The 22,344-nt window shown below is 39.1% G+C and overlaps 1 protein-coding gene across 1 annotated transcript; it reads left to right on the top strand.

Moving 5' to 3' along the window:
• The first annotated feature begins 1,236 nt into the window (after positions 1 to 1,236).
• TRAM1 (translocation associated membrane protein 1) lies at positions 1,237 to 21,395 on the top strand. Its single transcript, XM_074552346.1, has 11 exons — positions 1,237 to 1,492; positions 4,360 to 4,423; positions 5,022 to 5,143; positions 5,346 to 5,462; positions 6,362 to 6,420; positions 6,824 to 6,908; positions 9,676 to 9,746; positions 9,836 to 9,940; positions 10,498 to 10,641; positions 11,526 to 11,686; positions 15,165 to 21,395. The coding sequence occupies exons 1-11, from the start codon at positions 1,370 to 1,372 to the stop codon at positions 15,236 to 15,238; spliced, it is 1,125 nt and encodes a 374-aa protein (XP_074408447.1). The 5' UTR covers positions 1,237 to 1,369; the 3' UTR covers positions 15,239 to 21,395.
• The last annotated feature ends 949 nt before the right edge of the window (positions 21,396 to 22,344 follow it).

Below are 22,344 nucleotides of genomic sequence, written 5' to 3'. Positions count from 1 at the left end.
GCAGTTTACAGTGTACCATCAGGACAAACACAGCCAAGCTGAAACTGAGGGCCTGTATGACAGGATATCTAGCCAGGCACTTGCTGATTAAAGCTTGAGGAAAGCATGTCTTGTCCCACTTAAGTCCTGCTTGTTATGTTCTGTGGAGATGAGATGGCCTGATTTCTTTTAAGCCTGAGGTGGGAAATAGATGCAAACTTATATTGCGAAATGGAGTCCTATTTTGATTCCAATCCAGTGTATTTCACAGGTACAGTATGCTCCATCCATGACTGTACTGTATGCAGTCAGGGACATACTTTCACATTGATATTGTTGAAATCATGTCCTGCTTATTTACATTTGCACAATACTGGTACAGTGAGGGGATTAAGGCATTTCTAGAATACAAAACATCTTGGGACTCAAATATGAATGCTCCTTCTGTTTAAACTTTTAAAAAAATCTAGCTGTGAAGGGAAATTTTTTCTGTAGCTTTTTCTGTATTTTAAGTGTCCTATATCATTTCCAGACACCAAATATAGCTGTCTCATTATAAATTCATAGAAAGTCTATGAGCATCTACACAGCTGATGAAGGTGTTTCATAGTTGAAAAACCTGGTCTTACACTGATCGATCTGTTCCATGAGTCACTGCTCCATACAATTGGAAGAAATCAACCTTTTTAAAACGGCTCACACAATTAATTTGGTGCACACTCTCAATTCTGGCAAAGCAAAGCAATACCAAATAGCTATGCTTTAATTTCTTGCCCTGTATTCGTTCAAAAGCTGCCGGCAGCAAAAGCCATTCTGACAACACTAAATTTCAGCTATACATTAGTCAGTTTCTTTCTATTTCTTTTCCATAGATCCACTGGGACTATCTGCCTAGCAGAAACTTTAACAAATAAAGACAGCGTGAATTTTGCGAGGGTAGAAGGACCTCTAAATTCAGTCTGGATTAGCGTTCATTTCTCAGACCTCTTCCTTCATCGTTTTAACCCGACAAGACCCTTCTTTTACTGGGTTGGGTTTTTTGCTGGGCCGGTCAGCGCGGGCTTCGGGCTACCGCCAGTAAGTATCGGCCGTCGCTGCCAGCATTAAAAAAGAAAAGTAGATCTGCCAGCACGGGTGGCTCGGCACGGCTCGCCCGTGCTGCCGATCGCCGGCGAGGCCGCGCCGCGGTTGGCGGGTTTGAATTGGCGGGCGCGGCGCCGCCGGCCGGCAGGGGCGCTGCTGGCGGCGGGGCGGGGGAAGCGGAGCGGCGGCGCTGCCATTCCCCGGCTGCGCGGCCGCCTCCTCCCCTCCGCCTCTTCCTGGCCGCGGCCAGAGGAGCTGTGCTGGCAGCGGGGAGGCGGCGGCGGCGGCGCCCAGCTCCCGGCCCGCCATGGCGATCCGCAAGAAGAGCAACAAGAACCCGCCGGTGCTGAGCCACGAGTTCATCGTGCAGAACCATGCGGACATCGTGTCCTGCATGGCCATGATCTTCCTGCTGGGGCTCATGTTCGAGGTGAGGAGGCACCGACGCCCCCGCCGGGGGTTCTCTTCCCGCTTCCTCCCACTCCGCCAGAGGCTCTCGGTGCTGGAGGGGAGGGAGGGCGCGGGAGTGCCGCGGCAGCGGGGGATGCTGTGCGGGCTGCGGCGGAACCCCGCGGCTGCTCCCGGTCGGCGCCGCCGCCCCCCGGCGCACCTGCCCGCCGGCCCACGCCCGAGACGCTGTACGGGGGGACAGCAGCCGACCCCCGCCCCGCCGCGCCGCCCGAGAGCCGCCGCGGACACCCGCCCTCCCTGCCCGCGGCGCATCCCCGCTTCCCCGGGCGGAACGCCCTTCTCCCGCCGCGGCTTGGGCAGGCGCAGCCGTGGCTGCCGCCAGGAGCGGGTCCCGCTCCCCGCCGCCGCGGGCGGGAGGCCGAGCGGGGCCGGGAGCGGGCGGCGCAGTTGCTGCGGGCGGGCGGGCGGCGGGGTTACGTGGCAGCCGGGGAGGGAGGGAGGAGTGCGCGGCACGGCGGGGAGGGGGCGGGGGGCGAGGCCCGGCCGCCACAGCCGATCCCCCGCTCTTTGTGTGCGCGGCCCCGCCGGCACTACGGCTCCCGGCGGGCGGCGCGGCGGGAAGGGAAGGGAAGGGAGAGCAGCGGTGACGTGTCCTTAGGGCCGCCGCTCCGCTGCCCCTGCCCGCCGAGCATCCCGGGGCTCCCGCCGCTTCGGGCGCCGTGCGGCTGGGCTGCGATGGGCTGGGCACCCCCGCCGTTCTCCCGCCTCGGAGACGCGCCGAGGTCTGGCAGCGGCGGAGGGGAGCGCTCCCTCCGGCCTGAGGGCCGGCCCTGCTGCAGGCCCTCCGCTCTCTGGGCCCCCATGTTGAATGCAGATGCTTTAAACCGCGCCTTTTTGGCGCTGGAAAGGTAACTCACCTGTGTGACTGCCAAAACGTTATCAGTGATCTGAGATCACCGATCATCAAATTAAGATGGTGTTGACTAAATGTTTCTGGTGTTCTAGGCATTTGTTCAGACATTTATTTCAGACATTTGTTAAGGGTTGTGGACCTTTCTGTCATGGTTTTCAGGATGGTTTCATCCAGCTGTTGGTACAGCTCAGCACTAAAAGCCAGTGGAGTTAGGAAGATAGATAGATAGATAGATAGATAGATAGATAGATAGATAGATAGATAGATAGATAGATAGATAGAACAGGGCAGACCAGCTACACTGTTGTTTTTGGGTTTGCTATCAAAAATCACCAAGACAATTGTTATATGGTGATTTCCTGGGGAATGAAGTTAAAGAGGTAAACCTAAACTGTTTCCTTTTGTGCCTACATCAGGCTTACTGTATTAACAGTATTACTGGTAGGGGTAGAGGTTTTGAGGGATTGAATGTGCTGAATTCTTTTGTTTCCGGATTTTTTAACCCACTGTGTTTTCTAACCCAGTGTAAAAAAAGGCCATGTGTCATTGTTGGTACAGATGTGGTATGTTGCAATTTTTTAAATGCTTTGATACAGGTACAGGAAATCATTTGCTGTGGTTGATGTTGGTATGGTAAGGTGTTTGCACTGCCTGACTTGTACAATTCTAGTATTGAGAGTAGCTGACAGAGCCTTCAAAGGGCAGCTCAGAATTGAGCGCTGTTTCAAATTGTGCTCTGAGGGCTCCCTTGATGAATAGGGAGCCCAAGGCAGCTTCACTAATTTGAGCAAACTAGTTGGATTCCCTGAAGTTACATGGTCTGAACAGTCTGCCACGTATTCAGGGTTTCATAGAAAATCTAGGGCTTGTTGACAAAGCAATGGTTTTAAAAATCTCACTTCCTATGAATAATTAATGCTAGTAGTAACCTAGTCATTATCTTCAGATGCTGAGTATGTCCTTCCAGGATTACTTAAGGAGCTTGGGGTTTTTGTCAGCCCTATTAATTGCCACATAGGTGCTGGGTTTTTACAGCAATGAGAAACCATCTAATCCATGTGATAGATCAGATCTACTAGGTGATCTACAAAGATATCTGTCTGAACTATGGTGAAGAACAGTTACTTTTCCCTCTCATTTATTGCATGTTGATTCATGTTGGGATTCAATTAAGATGTGTTATAGTAAAAAATAAGGTTCTGCTTTTTGTCAAATAAGAACTTACGCTCCATCTTATGTATTGGGGATTTTAGAACATCTCCACCCCACTTCTCAAAGAAAGCCATTGGGACATCTCTTCAAACTGTTTTTATTCATTCTGGTTTTTTTTACAGCTTATCATAAAGGGGTAGTACCACTAATGCTAAATTTAATTTAATTTGTTTTATGCTTCTTGCCAAAGGATCCCCAGGGTCAAAAGACTGGTAATTGTACTGAGTTGGCATCCCACTGGCCTGAAATTGTTTTCTGTTATATATACCTTTTTCCTTCCCTGTCCATGTTTTTCAGATCACCCACAGATTTATGAATATGATAACTGACTTCCAAATTTTGTCAAATAAGAAAAGTACTTTTAAATAAAGTTTATTCTCAGCCACTGCTGAGTGCATCTTGGTCTAGGGACTCCATGATATTGTACATTCTGTTAATGTAATAATACAGTATGGACTAAAGACAGAATTGTAGCATGTGTTTTCACTTTAATGTTGTAGGAAGGGCTGTATGTAAGTAACATTTTCAAGGATCTTTCATTTGGCAGGTTGAGCGTTCTGTAAACAAACCCACAGAGACCACGCCATGTGTGCTGCCCTTGGAAAGTCAGGTGCAGTGCTGAGATAATGGGAGGTCAGTCAGGTTTTTGGGAGGAGACAAACATGCTGGGCAAGGGTGCCAAAACTATGGGCAAATGTTTTCAGTTTAATGTAGTTTATTTCCATGAGAATTTACAGCGCTTTTGGTTTTTTCTCTTTTAGATTACAGCAAAAGCAGCCGTCATTTTTGTTACACTTCAGTATAATGTTACCATTCCTGCCACAGGTATGTATCTTGCAGAGGTTAGTGAGGAGAGAGTGTATCAGACGTGTCAGTGTGCCCTGCTTCCTAGACTTGTCCAGAAGGGAACTTGTCAATTTAACTTGTCAGCTTCAATAGATAAGGAACACCTTTCAAGGATTTCACTTTATTTGTATTAAAACACTATTTAAACTAATTAAGTTAGAGACAATGTTTCTGTTCTACTGGATTTATTATTGGTGCTGAAGCACCATTTTTCTGGTAGTTAAGTTCACATGAATTCTTACTCTGGCTTTGAAGGTGATAATTTTTAATAGTCAAAGTGGGGTGGTGGTTTAGCATATTTTTATTGTCCACTTTCAGTGTATTTGGATAAGCTTCCTAAGTGCACTTAAGTTTTTAGTTTTATAGCATCTTTCCAGAGTCAAATTGAGTTTGTGATGTGATGGAGAAGATAACTATAAACAGTTTAGTGGCCTAGTTCATGGTGGCACTTTAATTTGACTTTTATTTGTTCAGCTGACTACAGCTACTTCTGTCTGAAAGACTTCACTCTGAGAAATAAACTTATGAACCATTAAACTGTATTGCTGCCTAACAGTTAATTCTCTTTGCCTTTTAGAAGAACAATCTGCAGAAACAATCTCTCTCTATTACTATGGCATCAAAGACTTGGCTACAATTTTCTTTTACATGCTTGTAGCAATAATCATACATGCTATAATTCAGGAGTATGTACTGGATGTAAGTACAAAATATTCACTCCTTTCATCAAGATAATTGTTGGGTTTTAATTAGACTTTAAGACTATTAACCTAAAAGTAAATTTCTTCATTAAAATTTTTAACTGTAAAAACATGCATTAAACTTTCAAGGTAATCTAATGTAGTTACAAAATAAATGTGAAGTACTGCAGCATATAAATAACAGTGGACTTTCATTTCAGAAAATTAACAGGAAAATGCACTTTTCAAAAACAAAGCATAGCAAGTTCAATGAGTCTGGGCAACTCAGTGCATTCTACCTTTTCTCCTGTGTTTGGGGAACGAGTATTCTTGTCTCTGTAAGTATGCTCTCTCTTCTGTTTCGTGATGAGATTTCAGAAAATTCACTTACGTTGATGATAAATATGATTTTGGTTTATTTTTCTGGTTTTAGCTGGTTTTAAAAGTGGGGACAAGTTTAAGGATTCTGTGTGAGTTTAGTCATAGCTGAGTATGAAGTCAGTAGTGTTCCTGTTGCTCAGTCTTGAGTAGATTTACTGTCAAACTGAATAAGATAAAACCATTTAACTTTATTATGGTGTTTAATTCTCTGTATTTTTTTAAATGTTGGTTTATTAATATAAAATAAATGTTAGGATCCATACACAGCATTCTGGAGCCTAGAGAATGGGAATATGACAGATTGTTGTAACCTCAGGTCACTGTGTGCTTTTAGGTGACATACCCTTTGCTAGTGGCTGGATGTGTATGAGCTTAGCTCATAGAAAGGGAAGGCTGTGCCTTTTTTGTTATTTTCTTTATTATAACATGAAAACTCCTGGAAAACCTCTCTTTGTCTTAGTTCTAAGTTCAAAGTTTGTCAGCAGTTTACAAGAGAGGACTTGTGGCCATAGTAATCCTGGAATACTTTCCATCTCATAAGGATATTCTGTCTTGAATAATCACTTGATTTGTTTGGTTGCTTTTTATTTTCTTAAGCCAGTGCAGCTGTCTTTTGCTTTGGGGATTTGTTTTCTGGGTTGGTTGGGTTTTGTTAATTTGTGATTTCTTGGAGATTTTTTTAAAAGAAAATTTATGGATCTGCAGCTTTTACTTGTGTATGTGTATATGAGTATTTTTTGTGTGTACACTTGTGCATATACATAAATGCATATAGGTACGTCCAGTCACTATTTCTGACTAGAAACTAACATCTTAGAGGGTTTATTGGGGTTTTTTTGTTATTTTCTTTTTGTAGGAGAACTATATATCAGATCCAACCTCTCTGTGGAGGGACTACCCGCACACTCTGATTCCGTAAGGCCTCTTCCTTCCAGGATTGCTGGGGGAGGGCGAGGGGGGACTGTTTTAAGCCTAGGGTGTGTCATGTACAATCTGTGTAGGATAAGTAATTTGTAAAACTATATTAGTCACCAATGTGTTTTTGGTTGAGGGTATTTGGGCTTTATTCTTTGACAACTTGTAGCATACTAAGTTCTTTTTATGTAGGCTGTTACTTAAAGTTAATTCCATTTTTGCAAGCTTTGTCTGAATGATTTAATGATATTAATGATAGAAGTTTAGACTTGGCTGGCATGAAGGGTCTGCATTTTTTATTTTTTTAAGAGACAGTGATAAAATGAGTTCACTAGAATCTTCTGAAATGTTTTATATTCATTCATAATAAATAATATTCTTCAATTCTCGCTGTATTGTACAGGTTTCAAATGAAGTTTTTCTACATCTTACAGTTGGCATACTGGTTTCATGCTTTTCCAGAACTGTACTTTCAGAAAACTAAAAAAGTAAGTTCAAAATGTAAATGGGAGGAACTCCAGAGCAAGGTGGCTTTTTTTTCTTTACAGTTAAATTCTAATTGAAGTAAAATTGCTAAATATCTGTTGTGTAAATAAAAATTCTAGTGTTTCTCATCCACTGAAAGAATTTTCCCTCAAGTGATTGTGATATTTTCTTTTCAACTCTTGGGGTTTTTTTCCCCTTGTTTCTCAGGATTGATAGTCTGAATAGGCTCGCTAAAGTCACAGCTGCTTCATGAATCATGATATAGGTGTAGAATATAAACTGTGAATAATTCTATACATAAAGGAGTATGAAAGTCTGGGATTTGATTTAAATAGCATTTAAATGGGCGGATGACAATGGGACATGAGCTGTCAATGTACCTTTGCACCCCCAAAAAAAACGTGTCACCTGGACTGCATAACAAGCAGTGGCCAGCTGGTTGAGGGAAGGGATTTTGCCCCTGGAGTGCTGCATCCAACTCTGGGGTCCCCAGCACAAGAAAGGTATGGATCAGTTTGAGTGATCAGAGGAGGGCCATGAAGATGAACAGAGGGCTGGAGCGCCAATTCTATGTAGGCAGGCTGAGAGAGTTGGGGTTGCTCAGCCTGGAGAAGAGAAGGCTCCAGAGAGTACTTATAGTGGCCTCTCACTGTTTGATAGGGGCTTATAAGAAAGATGGAGAAAAAAATCTTTCTTATTAGCCCCTATCAAACAGTGAGAGGCCACAATAAAAAAAATTTTTGCTGGGGACTGTAGTGGCAGGGAATAATGATTTTGAAACAGTAGGTTTAGAGTAGATTTGAAGAAATTCTTTGTGATGAAAATGGTAAGACAATCCATCTGGAACACAATGCCCAACAGTGACACTTCTCAACAATGCAGAGAAGTTGTGAATTTGCTTTCATTTGAAGTGTTCAAGGTCAGGCTGGAGGGGCTTTGAGCAACCTGGTCAAGTGACAGATGTCCCTGCCCATGGTTGGACTAGGTGATCTACAAAGGTGTCTTTGAGCCCAAGCCTTTCTGTGACTGCTGTTGCTCTGTGAGCAGGCTGCATCTCTGTTGCCAGTTCTGCTTTATTCAAGAAAATGAAACATAAGTGTTACATAGCCACAGGTCTTTTTACAGGAGCCGAGAAGAGGCTTAGTAAAGTAGTAACAAAATGCACTGGTTTTAGGCTGCTCATATGCAGTATGAATACTCTTTTTGCAGATGCAGCTGATGTTGTCTTATTATGCTAGTGATACCTTCCAAATTTGACTTCACAGCCAAGTGTGGAGAGCGTTCTTAAAATAACTTCAAGAAAGCTGTCACAAGTGGCCTAAGTGCTGTATGTTGAATAACAGTGTTTTACTTGGTCACTGCTTGAAAATGTGCCCTCTGACTTTTGCATTAGGTTTAAAGAGTGATAGTTCATTTGTGTTTTAGCATAGTTGATATTTCTTCAACCACAGCTTAACCTCTGCTATCTCAGTTTACTTGCCTTATTCCTTCTTTTGAACAAACTGGCTGCTTTTACTCAGGTCTAGTTATCTGTCTTGCTGACATAAAAAAAGAAAATAACTTCACAGCTCTGGTTCCTCTATAGTCATGTGTACCTTGTGCATTCTTCTACAAGGCCTTCAGTCTCTGACAGTTTGTCTAAGCAGGCAGCATGGGGTGTTTAAATCTTATCTCAGTTCTAAAGTTAAAGTGTTGTAGGCTGGTCCTGGTTCTGCTTGGACAAACTGACCATTTGTACTTACTGTGTCTTTATCTGAAATAACCAATTTTTCATTTTCTTTCAGATAATTTATAGTAGGTCTTTCTCCACCTGCTCTTTGTGTATTATGTGTGATGTTTGCTGCTGTCATAATTGTTTGATTCTGTGGGTTTGTTGAATGTGATACTGAGTATTGAATAACATAGTATAGCTCTTGTAAGATTAAAATTTTAGGCCCTTTTAACAAGATCCTTGTAAAAAGGATCCTTAAAAGATCCAAGCTAAAGATCCTTACTTAAAGTTTAGAGAATGTTTCCAAAAATGAGTTTTTTAAGCACAACTGAGTGTACTCTGCTACCACTCCAAAAGAGATTTTTATTGTGATCTGGCATGGTTCAGTGGTCCTTCTGTTCACAGATGGCACAATCTGCTTTCCATGTGCTGTGTATTTTCGTCTTTATTATTTCATCTCCATGAAGTGTTCAGTTCAATAGGGCTGACTAAAGCCTGACTTAAAGTGGGACCATGTGCTTTAGCATGACTGGTTAATAACTATATTCCCTGTATTTGCCAGAAACAGTGTGCCAGAATTTTGGATGGCCTTGAATTTTTAAAATTTATGTCAACCCTTGGAAAACCTCTCATTTTGATTTCATAGACTTATTTTATTCTGTAGCAATCTGACAATTTGATGGGCAGCAAACATGTGGAACTGTAGAATCTGATGGTACAGTAATAGATGCAAAATAAGAAATGTAATCATTTCTATATATTCACAGTGGTCATAACAAATAAAAGTGGATCCTTTTTAAAAGCATCTTTCCATGTTTGATGCCTTTTCTCACAGTAGCATATGTAGGACACTGAATATGACTGGTAAGTGAGCAATAAGTTATGTGTGGAATTAGATGATCCAGGCTGAGTGTTTCAGTGCCAAACCAGACCATGCTGAGGTAGATGATACAAGAACAATTTTCCAAGACTAGGGAATAGTTTGTAATAACAGATAACACAGTACAATACTGTGTAACATTGTATATAACACATGGTCACTTTTTGCTTCCAAATAGGAAGATATCTTTCGCCAGATTGTCTACATTGGACTTTACCTCTTTCATATTGCTGGAGCCTATCTCTTGAAGTAAGTAAATTGTAAACTTTTGCTGACTCCCTTCTTTGCCTTAAATATCTAACAAAAGGTCTGAATGTTTCTTTTGTTTGTTTTGATAGTCTGACCCACCTTGGACTTGTTCTTCTGGTATTGCATTACTTCGTTGAATTTCTTTTCCACATATCCCGTCTTTTCTACTTCAGTGATGAAAAATACCAGAAAGGGTAAATAGTCTTTAAAATTTTATCTTTATCTTTAAAGTTCTTGTAATGTCTGTCTGAGAGCCTTTTGCATTTAACTGACCAGAAACTAAAATTACAAGGGAGTTCAAACAGTGTTTCTTAAGCAACCACAGTTGTCCAGACTAGTGCTAGTACTTATATTTCTAAACCATCAGTATACTTTCTACCTTGCTTTAGTCTATTTAAGTAAATAGTAGTAGCAGTATTAAATGAAATAAAATCTCTCAATGTATACTAATGTGGGGGGTTTTTTTAAGTTTTGTAGAGAAAGAAACAGGATAGATTGCTAATATAGCCAGCTCTGTAGGAACTAAAAATGTGCTTTTGTTCTAATGGTGCTGGAAAGCACTTTCAATTGAGTTGAAATCAGTTTTCATAACATAATACAAGATGCATTTAAAATAGGTGCAAAATCATGTATTTAGGTAAGTTCTTGGATTTCAAACAAATTTGCATGGTGAAAGGTAAGCATTTGGATTGTTAGTGCATGTGTTTTGAATGGAAAGTTGATTTAGTGTTTGTGGTGTTTTTATTTCTAGATTTTCACTGTGGGCAGTTCTTTTTGTTTTGGGAAGGCTTCTCACCTTGATTCTCTCAGTCCTCACTTTTGGCTTTGGACTGGCAAGAGCAGAAGATCAGCAGCTGAATTTCAGTACTGGAAACTTTAATATCCTGGCTGTTAGGTACAGTAAACCTGGAACAGTTCTTAAGCATGTGCTGTAAACCATGTTAAATACACAATGTAAGTGGTATGGTACTAGTGCCAGTAATTCTGAATGATTGAGTGTTTTCATGCAACCAGTGGGATCAATAGGAATAGCTCATGTAAGAAACTTGTAAGGCACAGTGAAATGAATTGACTGAATTTAGTCTATATCTGAGAGAAATCTGTAACTGGTTACTCTTCTCTGTTGAAAAAACCCCAAGCAACCAAATAAAAAAAACATAAACACAAACCAGCAGAATTAATAGGAATATCCAATTACAGACACTACTTTCAAATGTTTTAAAGTTAGTAAATTGAATTCTAAATATGATTGCTGTCAGTATATCTTAGAGGTCAAAGTATTTGTGCCCAGGGCAGCTTTGGTATCATTTGAAGATTGCTGCTTCTTTCTCTGCCTTTTTTATGGCCCCTGTTGTGCTGTGTGATCCAACTGCCTGGCCTTCTTATAAATGCAGAAAAAGAATTTATTGAAACTTTGACAATGTCAGTATTACCTTGCAAAATTGATACTCTGAGCTGCAAGACACTCTTGAACAATTTTCAGCTGTTACTGCCTGGTACCCTGAGAGTAATTCTGAGAAAGACAGAAGGAAAGAAACATAGTACTTGCCAGTTTTGATGGGTAAAGATTTCACCATCACTCCATATCTAGTTTTGATCATCTGTGTTTAAGCCCAGTGTCGCCCTATGCAAGTGAACTCAACTCTTGGCCTAGAAAATGGAGGTTACCAGGAGGAGGGGGTGGAAGTTGCCCAAAATCCTGAGGTGTTCTACCTTGCTTTTCTATTTGAATAATGAGGCAAACTTACTGATGAAACTTTACCTATTATTTGTTTCTAGAATCAGTGTGCTGGCCTCCATCTGCATGACCCAAGCATTTATGATGTGGAAGTTCATTAATTTCCAGCTTCGGAGATGGAGAGAGCATTCTTCTTCTCAGCCTCAGTCAGTGAAAAAGAAGTTTGTATCAGCTAAAGGAAAGACCTCCAGAAAAGAAAGAGGTTTGTAGTTTCATTTTTTCTGTTCCCTTGACTTCTCAAAACCAACTGTAGGTCGCTAAGGAAGCATTTTGTGTTTAACTTGTGAGTGAGATGGCTCAGCTAGAGAAGCAGTACTGGGGAATATTACTGTGGGAAGAATAATTCTTTTTTTTTAAAGAAAAACCACTATATATTGTTGGGTTTTCTAACTGCCCGAATAAAGGAATTACTGGGGTATTTTTCATTAATGCAGCATGATATTTTTTATTCTCTATCATTTCATTACTTGGAACAAAATGTGTCATGCTTGTGTTTTGTTCTCTTATATAAAAGGAACAGTTGCAATTTTAGATCTCTTCTCTTAGACATTAATTTGTAAAATTTTCTTGCTGTGGATTTCAAGTTTCTTTTTCATTGCCCCAAAATTCTGAGGGTTTAGAGCAAAGAGAGGATTTGATGATCCACCCAGTAAAAAGTTTTGTGTTGGACTATTTTTACAAAAAACAGAAATTAGTAGTTCTTTAGGGAAAGGTAATAACACCTTACTACTCTAAACCTGTGTCAAAGCATTTAGAAATGAACTAAAGAGTTCAGGTTTGACTTTTTCATTATGTCACGCTTTTTTTGTGGAAATGGTATGAGAGATGAACAGAACGCTCTTTCCTCCAAGAAAAAAATTATGCGCTCTTTTAAAAAAAAATTAAACCGCTGTACTTCAATGTATCTTTTGCACCAACAGTTCAACTCCTGTGTATTTAATTGCTAGCTTGAATAACTTCTGCAACCTTTTGAAATGGCAGAAGTTGTTTCAAAAGCTTTCTTCAGCATGATCCTTTGCTCCCAATCATGTATTACCAACCTGTTCCAGTTTTTGATGTATTGAAAGTAGTGTGTGTCAAGACCATTTGCACTAAGAATTGAGATTTGTGGTGGGAGATCAGTAATATTTTTACTTCTCCCAAGTTTCTATTTTTATTAAAATTATGTGGTTTAGAGTACTGCTGCATTCCATTTAGAATGATTTGTAATTATCACAACTTGGCTTTTGTGTAATGTTGGGGTTTTTTTCCAACTGAAAATTCAGTTGGAATTTTTTTTTAAATTGAGTGAAGGTAGTTTCTTGTGTAAGTGTCCTGTTTAATCAGAGCTTCATGGTCATGGCCTTCTGAATATGGAGGGCTTTTTTTAATTTAAGTATTTTATGTCAATTTTAAAATATATGTCTTGATTAGGGAGTCAGAAATGAAATGGCTTTTTAAAATCTCCTAATCTATTTAATTCATGTAGTTTAATGAATCTGCTGGGTTTCAGCCTACTTCAATGGAGATGTGCAAGTGGTAAACAAATAGTGAAAAAAATCAGTTAATTCACAAAATAATTGAACTATGCCTGTCTTGAACACTGAATAATTGTATTCCTTATTTTAAATGAACATAAAAGAACTCAGTTCATTCAAATTCTTCTGTTTTGAATACTCCTGTTATGTTGTCTGTTCAGAACACTTGTATAGGATGCAGCAAAGCAGTCGTTTTGAAGGAGTAATATATGCAATTGAACTCTTTAAAACACTTTTTTTTTGTGTGTCTGTGTGTGGTTGAATGGTTTTTTGAGAGCCAGGGCACAATAAAATGTGTTACTTTTCATCTATGCCAAAAGCAAGAAATGACAGTAAAAAATCCTGCTGGTGTTGTAGGTGGGATATACCTGTGCTGATTCATATTCTTTGTTGTTTTGCCTAAACTCTTTAGGAAAATATTATTTCAGTTAGCTGGCTTGGGTCTAATTAATTGTTTGCAAGTTTCTTTACTTAAAAACAATTCAAACATTTTCAGAAATATCCGAAGACCACCTTATGTAGGCTTAAAATGGTGGTGTCACTTACAGCCAATATGTGCTCAAACAGACTTTGACTCTTTGGGTCTGGTCTCCTGCTCATGTGTGGTTGTCATTGTTGGGTTTTTTTGTTGCTTGTTTGCACAAATGGGAGCATTTGGGTGTTGTGGGAGAAAGAGGAAGGCCAACAGCTGTTTTTGTAGACTGTCCACACTCTAGTGACCTTCAGCACATCTGCGTGTGGAAAAATAAGTTTAACCAGTCCTTTATAAAAATATATAAATATGTCTATGTAATAATTGTTTAAAAGCACCCAAAAAAAACCAGCAGCTGTTGCTTGAAGTCGGAATGATTTGAGCCAGAGCAGAGAAGTTAGGCTGCATGCATTGTAGCTGGCTATGCACTGTGCTCTTTAGATCTGTTTTATAAATATAGTTACTGTCAGGCAACATCTGTTTCCTTGGTTGAGGTGAAACTGAGTAAAGGGGGTGTTGGAGTTGTGGATGCTGAGGATTTCTGTGCTGACACACTCTAACTCCCAGGAGAGCAATACCTTTGACCTGAAGCCATGGAGAAGGCTTCCAAAATTAATTGATAACACTAGGATTGCAAGTGTGTAGTTAATTAGAAGTGTGTAATATCACAAGGTGAAAAACTTAGAATTTGAAGTTTTAAAGTATAATAATAGATATAGTACAAGATAGAAGCTTCAAAGCAAAAACTAGTCCTTCTTCTTAACCTTCTTCTTCCTTCTTCTTAAGTTTTTTGTATTACTAGTATTTTGTAATTAGTCAAAAAAGTCCACATTGCAGGCGTCAGGTAATTAGTTATTAGATTAAAAATGAAAATAATTTGTGTCATTTCTTAATGAAATAGTTTAACCTTAAAAAACCTTTTAACAAGAAATTGTTAACCATTTTCTACCTTATTAGTAAAAAACTAAAAACTCGCTACCTATGAGACTATAACATAAATAAGAAATAATAAACACCTAAATGTAAGGACAAGCTATCATCTGAAGTACCTTTGTGTTCTTAGCTAGGTGTCTGATCTTGAGCTCTTTCCACCTACACATACTCATTGCAAATCTGAACCAGTGTTTTACTTCTGCCTTATCTATGTAAATATCTTCACCATAATGTAAATGAGTTATACATGTTAAAATATATGCTTTAAAAATTGTGGGTATATCTGTGTATAAAGGATTTCCTCTGTGTTTCAAGTGCTTGTAAAGTGAGCAAAGGAGTGTAATTTTAACAAGAATTATGACATAGGTGAGGTAAATAGCTAAGACCTGTAGCAGAGAACTCTGTATATAGTCTGTCTTCAAAATTTCACAGAACCATCTCATCTCAAGTTGTAGTTTTTCACAGAATGTCTTCTAAAATATCATAACTGGTGTTGGTTTTCAGTCTAGATGTATATAATGGACACATTTCAGTGTCTGGTCACATTAGGGTTCTGGAATTTATTATAGTAAACTTTAAATATTGCACTTTTGTAAAAACTTCATTATGCTGGTGCACACTGAATGATAATTAAGAAGTTTAACAAAGAGGGTACATCAGAAAAGAAGTTAAAGGCTGTTTGTGTAGGACCTACAAAAATGTAATAAAATACAAAGTGTCTCACTGTACTTAAAGAGTGATTTCTTCTTTTTTTCTAGAAAATGGAATAAATGGAACAGTGACCTCAAACGGAGCAGACTCGCCTCGCAGCAGGAAGGATAAATCCTCGTAAAACTGGGTTTTATTAAGTTAATTGACTAATGTCCCCAAAGAATCTGCTTTTTACATGGATGGCCCTTCAGCACTAGAAATATTATGGATTAAAGAAAATACAATTCATGGTTTTTGATTATTGCTGTTGTTTTGAGAAACTTTTTTTAAAAAACCATTTTGACTAAGGAAAAAGTTTATCTCTCTTCAGATACTTGGGGGGAGGATTCAACACTTTTTAAAACACATTGACGCTTTTTTAAATATTTACTGTGATGAAATAACTTACTTAATGAGGATCACTGTTGCAGTGTATTATTTCCTTCCAGTTTTTGTAATCTTGGTGATACTGTTCTACCAACTTCACTTTTTCCAAGTTCCTCAAAAAGTATTGCAAAATTGAAGTAAAAACATTGTATGCATATTCAGATACTCTGGGTTTTCAGCTAATTACCTTGACTCAAATTTACATTTCAATTTGGGATTCCAAGACCACACCAATAGACCTCTTTATTTGGTAGTTACTATAGCTGCACAATGTCTGCTCTAAGAATTGCCCCATATCATTAAAACAAAACTGAACTAATTGGAAACGTTGCAGAGTCTTATTGTTTGTTGGTTAGAAATCTCTTACAAGGAGCACAACACCTTTTTGAGATATAGCTTTTAGCACCTGAAAACTAGAAGGGAGTGTGTATGGTCATAGAGAGAGTAATTTGAGTAGCACTGTCCACTTCTGTCTGTGCTTTTGAGGTGTATGTATCTTGGAGAATTGGTGTGCATTGGGCCTTCTTTGAAAACTTGTCTGTCTGATTTTACGGGTGGAGGTTATTACAATGTGCTGTGTTTGTTTTGGGAGGCAATCAATGCTCCATGAAGAGGGAATTAGATAAATGGATCAAGTGATGAGAAACATTCCTTTATTCTAACTGCTTTGCTTTGTTTCACCTCTGTTAGGAAATAGTTTGATTTCTCCTATATATATTTTTATGAAAAAATATTTAAAAGCTACAGCTTCTTAAAACTGATTTATTGTGACCTCTGCTGCAACTGGAAAAATTAAATTTAAGAATTTTTCCATTATCTTTCATAATTGTATTCAATGTGAAACCTTGTCCAGTTAGTTTTCCAGTTTATTATGCAGATTATCTTTCCTCTGTACACTTTTGTAATGGGTGCAATTCAGCCTGTTTCACTTGGGAATGAGTGAGACAGTTATTGCAGTCCTAAGAAGAAGTTGCTAAATTAGTTATCAAGTTAACCCAAGTATTGAGCTGCTTATTGATTAAGGAGTAATTATGAGCAATCAAGATGATAAATAAAGTAATTTTAATTAAAAACTGTTATTATAATGGAGTCTATACCCAACAAAATTATAAATCTGCATTCTGTATTTTCTACAGTTCAATTGCTTACTATTCAGAATAAATATTCTAGTACAAAATCCTCACTACAAGCAACTATCCATTCTTCAGTTCTTTAGTGCTGTTTAGAGTTATTACAGTTCAATTTATTGCATGTTTCAGCTGATTACAGACACAATTCCCAAGTATTTGGTTCACAGCTCCTGAGGTGGACTTGGCAGATGTGTACTTGCTTAGCTTGAGAGCTCTGGGGCAGGGTGCCCTCCAGTATGCCCAGTCTGCTTCAGCAGAAGTAGGGATCCCATGTGCTGGGACATCCCATGTAGAACTGTGAATCTATCCAACCTGACCACAAAACTGGAAAACTGGAACTCGGAAATTTTGAGACTCGTGTACATTATATGCTTGTTGTTCAAAATCATGTTTTGTGTCTGATGTTCCCAGAAGAACCTTCAAAGATTCTGTGTGCCTTGCTCTCAAATTGTACCTTAAGCCAAAGGGGGTAAATTTTAAGTGTCTAGTCTGATGCTTGGACTCTAAATCAGTTTGCTTGTGATACCTGGTTGCACTGGGGCTGAAAGAATCATAAAGGGTGGAGGAACAAATTACGAAGCAGTCATTTAAGGTACTTCTTGAGATCTTCAAGACTTATAGGAGTCTGAGGGTTGTAATAGTTGTTTCCCTAAGGCAAACTATTTCTTGTTAACCTCATTCTTTGACACAGTAGTCTTGAAATGTAAACTTCAGGTTAATTTCCAAAAACTTCAGAAGTATTCTTGACTGTTAATACTGACGTTGCTTTTTGTCTCCTTTTGGCCTTATGGACGGACATTCTTGTCCTTTGGACATTTACAAAAGCACTTTCTGTTTCCACAATGGCTTAATATTCATCATTGCCTTATAGGAGTTGTTGGTATCTGCCAAGTAATAGAACGTAACAACAGGTGTTCTAGAAATTGGTTAGAGTATTGGAAAGCCAGTATTTTCTGTCTCTTCTGTCATAACTAAAAATACATATTTATCATGTTTGACAAGGCAAGACCAGTAATGTTTAATTATCTGCCTTGGGATAGAAACACTCAAACTTAGAAGATATTGAGACTTCTAATTTGATATTATTTGTTTTAGCATTAGAGTATTGTTTGGCTTAAAATTGCTTAAAATTGATTTTCAAATGTTATTGCAGTTTTGGCTCTTTGCTGTAATCAGAGTTTCAGTAAGATGGAAGAATATTAGTTGTCTAATCATGTTTTCTTAATTATGGCATCAAGAAAATTAGAAATGGAAATGACTGAGGAGTTCATTATTATATCCTACACCAAATAAAATAGGCAGTAGTTAATTTATCCTCATCAATTACCAGGTCCCACAAAGAGAAAGCTTTGTCCATTTAAATGGATTTGAGTTGAATAATTACACAGACAGTGGATAGCGTTTGTTTGGTTTGGTTTTTTTTTTTTCTTAAACCTCCTTCTCTTTGCCCCATTTTGTCAAAACTTTTCAAGATTTAACAACAGATGATTTCAAGCCTTTTTTTGAGCCCCAAATTGTGTGTTTGTTTTATGTGCCAGAATATTCTTTCAAAACCATCATTTTACTTTTAAAGTGGTAATATTTAATTTCAAAGTACAAACAAGGAATGCAGAGCAGCTGAAAATAATTTTCAGAGTTTTACTTTTCATCTGGGCACTTTCTCCTTGACTGGTTGCAAAGACTGATTTCTCCTGTGTGAATCATTCATTAATGTGAAAATACTCTTTGGAAATACTGTTTTTCTGGTGATCCCATGCCCAAACTTAGGAATAGTGAATGAATTTGCTGAGCAGAGAAAATGCATAGGCTATTTCTTCTAAGTTTAGGTTATGCTGAAGGTAAATTATGTATGTTGGGATGATGCATTTGGAAAATCAGCAGGTATTTGTAAGCATTTGGTATTTTTTCTAAATACTCTTTTTCTTTGAAAATTTTAGTTGTGTTTATGGAGTTATAGTACCCAGAATCATAAAAGCAGTGTGGTCCTTGGGTATAGGTAATTGGACTTCTGTAAAAAGGGTCAATACACATCTGCAGTCCTTTGTTCTTTGCAGATTTCTGACTGACTGCACCTGAGTTGATTTTGTTGGGGCAAAACTTGATATGAAAGGGAAGGGAGGATTTCCATAACCATGCTAGCCTGAAAGTAATGTAGGCTGCTGCCAGAATTATTGTTCTGTCCCTTGCCTTAGCTAGCACGAGCCTTTCTGGTTCCTTGGTGAGTTGGACCAGGGGGCTGGTGCACCTGAAAACAAGCATGTTTGGGTTTTTCCCATTGGGTTAGTTGCCTGATAGTAACCCCAGAGCTTTACAAGTAATTATGTATAAGCAAGAAGAAGAGTTGCAGGGTAAAGATCAATCAGGTTCTAAAGCATCTGTCCCTTCCAACAGCGTGTTGCTTAAAAATAACACTAGATTACACTGTGGGAGATCTTTAAAGGGTTTCAGTCACCAGTACCAGAAGGGACCTGGCCTCTCTGGTAGTTCCTACTTGCCAAATCCATTAAGTATTAATGGATTTTTTTCATATCTTGTGGGGGAAGGGGAGATGCTCATTGTGGTTTACTGTACTGAGATACCTTTTATCTGTCATCAGGGTTTCCAAGCAGTGCAAGAGGATACTGGCAGAGGAGAAATAGGGATTTTGAAATTGTAGGTTGTCCTGGATGAAACAAACAACATTACTTTCCTTAACAGCCAGGAAATTATGGGGTTTTTTTTCCTTTTTTGGTGTGAGATTTTTTTGTTCCTGCATCAACCCTTTATGTACTGGAGGAGGTATTCCAGAGAGCTTCTCAAGAATTGCACTGTATGTGAGCCTTGGTACATGGAGGGGAGGATTGTTTGGTTTCTCTTAGTTTGTTTTCCTGTTTTCAGGAAGTTCACCAGCTGATTCCTAGGTCATACTTGGGTTTGGTTCCATTTGTGACTCAGCCCTTTGGGCCTGTGTTGTAAATGTTGGAGATTGGCAGTTTCAATAGGCTCCCTGTGCAGTGGTGATCATCGCTGTCCTAATTGTTCTGTCTGGAAAATGTCAGTATTGAAGGGACTTGAACACAAAGTAGAGGCAGTGCTGATGTTTGTAACATTTACAGGCCAGTGGGAGCCTGCATACAGAGATGGCATCTGGAGGGGGGGCTGTGGTTTAATGCCTGAATCTTGTTATGCAAATATTTAGGTTATTTCTGGTGCAGGGTATAAGAATGTCCTACAAAATGAAAGCTTGGGGAATATTTAGAAAATCCTTTAAAAAGAAAAAGACTTCAAAGGACTGACGTCAGTTATCATCTGTTCATCATATTTGAATTTCTTACATTGCGAGCTGTGGATTATCTTTAGAGCACTGGATTAGCCCATGCTTGTAGGTTTATTGGTGGGGTTGTTTTATATACTGTAAGTTGTTGTGGTGGATGTCTGGTGAGTGCCCCCTCTTCACACTGCTCCCTGAACTACTCAGTTTTGGATCTGATAATCCTAAATCTGTACACAACAAGGAATTTTGCTCTTCAGAGCTAAAATAGGATCAGTGCTGGAGTGTTTCTGGATCAGACGTGCAAAAGAAACATGCACATCAATATGTTGAGTGTCATCAGAGCCTCCTTAATGGAAACTGAAACTCCTTTAGGAAGAATAAATTGCAATACAACTTGGATATAGCTTACATCCACATAGCAAGTGCTGTTGTGAGTGAAATGGGACTGCTGTTGGCATCTGCCCCTGTCCAATCCCTTTGGTGAGCAATGTGTGAGGAGTGCTGGGCTGCAGCAGCAGTAGGCTGACTGCTTTCTGCCTTTTAGAGAAGCTCTTTTGATGTTGCCAATTCAAAAAGCAACAACTTTTATTTCTGGATTAAAAAAAAATAAAGTACAGCCTAGTTTTGAATCCAATGCACTTGCTCTTGATCTCTTTCTATGTGTCCTGTCACTTTTATTTTAGGTTTCTGCAGATACTTTAGTTTTATCCAGCTCAAGGATGGCAAGTCTATGATGTGAGTGCCAGAAATGACAACTCCTTTTTCTTCTTTTTGTGTTTGAAACTTTTTGCAAAATCAGAGCAGCTAAAGTGTAGCTTTATAATTCAATAGTGTTTCAGTATTCATTCTTTGTCTGTATTTATTGTGGTTAACATTAAAGGTCAGGCATTATCGTTCAGCACGACACAATTGTTACTTCTTCATGCCAAACACAAGAGCATTGGGCAATTTGATATACTGAATTGAAAAAATAATATGTTAGTCTGGTTTAACAGAAGTTGATATTCCTGGATGGTTTTGCTTTGTTTATTGCAGTTCACTCTCACTGCCTTTCTCATTTAGGAAACTGGGCACCTAAGATCTCTGAATCTCTAGACTGTAGTTTTGGTGTATACCACATGAAAAATTATGGTCTAGAGCTTTGTGTCTCCTTATATTTGTTTTTAAATGTTGAAGACTGTATCTTGCATTGTAATCAACAGATAAGTATTCAGCCCATGGTAATAAGAATACTGTAACAGGGTAGGAATTTCAACTCTCGAACTCCAGACTGGAAACCAAGCCAAAACTTAACTCATGTTCTCACGCAGGTGATTCCTCCTCTTTGTTTCTCGATTAATCATTATCTTTGTTTTGTTTATGTAGATTGTAAGTTCTTGTGGCAAGGGTTGTCTTTCGTGCGTGTGTGTGCGTGCGCGTGCGTGTACCCAGGACAAGGAGGTCTGGAGCCCCAGTCCCTGGAAGCTGTAATAAGCAATCACCTTGTTATTGTTTTCCTGGATATCATAATAAAGAGTATCGAATTAAAACTGTGCTTGAATAGTCTGTTACAAAAATGGAAGTGTGTCAATTGCTTCTGGCCTTGCTTACAGTGCAGCAGCATCAGGGAGATGCTGCCCAAAGGCAAATATGGTGTTTTGTTTGGGGATATTCACTTGAACGAATGAGCACCAGAGACAGGAAATCTGCTTAGGCTAAAGAGGAATGGCTTGTAACTTGGGCTGGAGTTGGGACTTGCACAAAATTAACACGAGTTCAGGACTGATTTTCCAACCTTTTTTCAGCTTGAGAAACTGCATTGGCCCTCCCTCTTGGGAAGGAGTGGCTTGTTTGCTGTAATGTTTGTGCAGCATTTTGTGTCCTTTGAGTAGAACTTTCCAGCTTGAGAGAGTAACCATGAACTTGGAGAACACCGGGAGCTGTGCTAGGCAGTGTCTGGTGCTGCCTGGGAACTTGCTGTTCTGGTGTGTCCACTCCTTTCAGCTGAACAACTTTTAAAACCTTTGTAGACTTCAGCTTCCCTGATGCAGAAGAGCAAAATTTCATCCAATCTGAACTGGAGCCTCCACACTGCTCTGTTGGTGATTTGGCAATGTGGTGGGATCTGAGAACTGTACCCAACTTAGGGAAAGTTTGACTGCTTTTAAAAAACTTTTACCATGAATGTTCCTTGTCATTCAGTTTGATTTGGTACATTGTAGAGGGGATGTCTGCAGATCCCATGAGCTCTGTATTCACTTTAGTTCAAGATACATCAGATTGTTGCTTTTGAAGAACTGTTGAACCACCTAAATATTTCATTCTTAAAAGCCTGAAATTGTAACTTTTTAATCCTCAAACTAATTGAAAGACTGTTAAGTGAACATTAGTCTTTCATGAAGACACGTCTTGTTCTTGACTTTGTTGTTAGACATCATAGCTTAAACTGTGGCTTAAAAAGAAATTGTGTCAGAAAAATCAATGGAAAACACATAATTA

This window comes from Zonotrichia albicollis, chromosome 1 (genome assembly GCF_047830755.1).
Source record: "Zonotrichia albicollis isolate bZonAlb1 chromosome 1, bZonAlb1.hap1, whole genome shotgun sequence".
In the NCBI taxonomy this organism is placed as follows: domain Eukaryota; kingdom Metazoa; phylum Chordata; class Aves; order Passeriformes; family Passerellidae; genus Zonotrichia; species Zonotrichia albicollis.
This window is presented reverse-complemented; position numbering and strand designations above follow the sequence as displayed.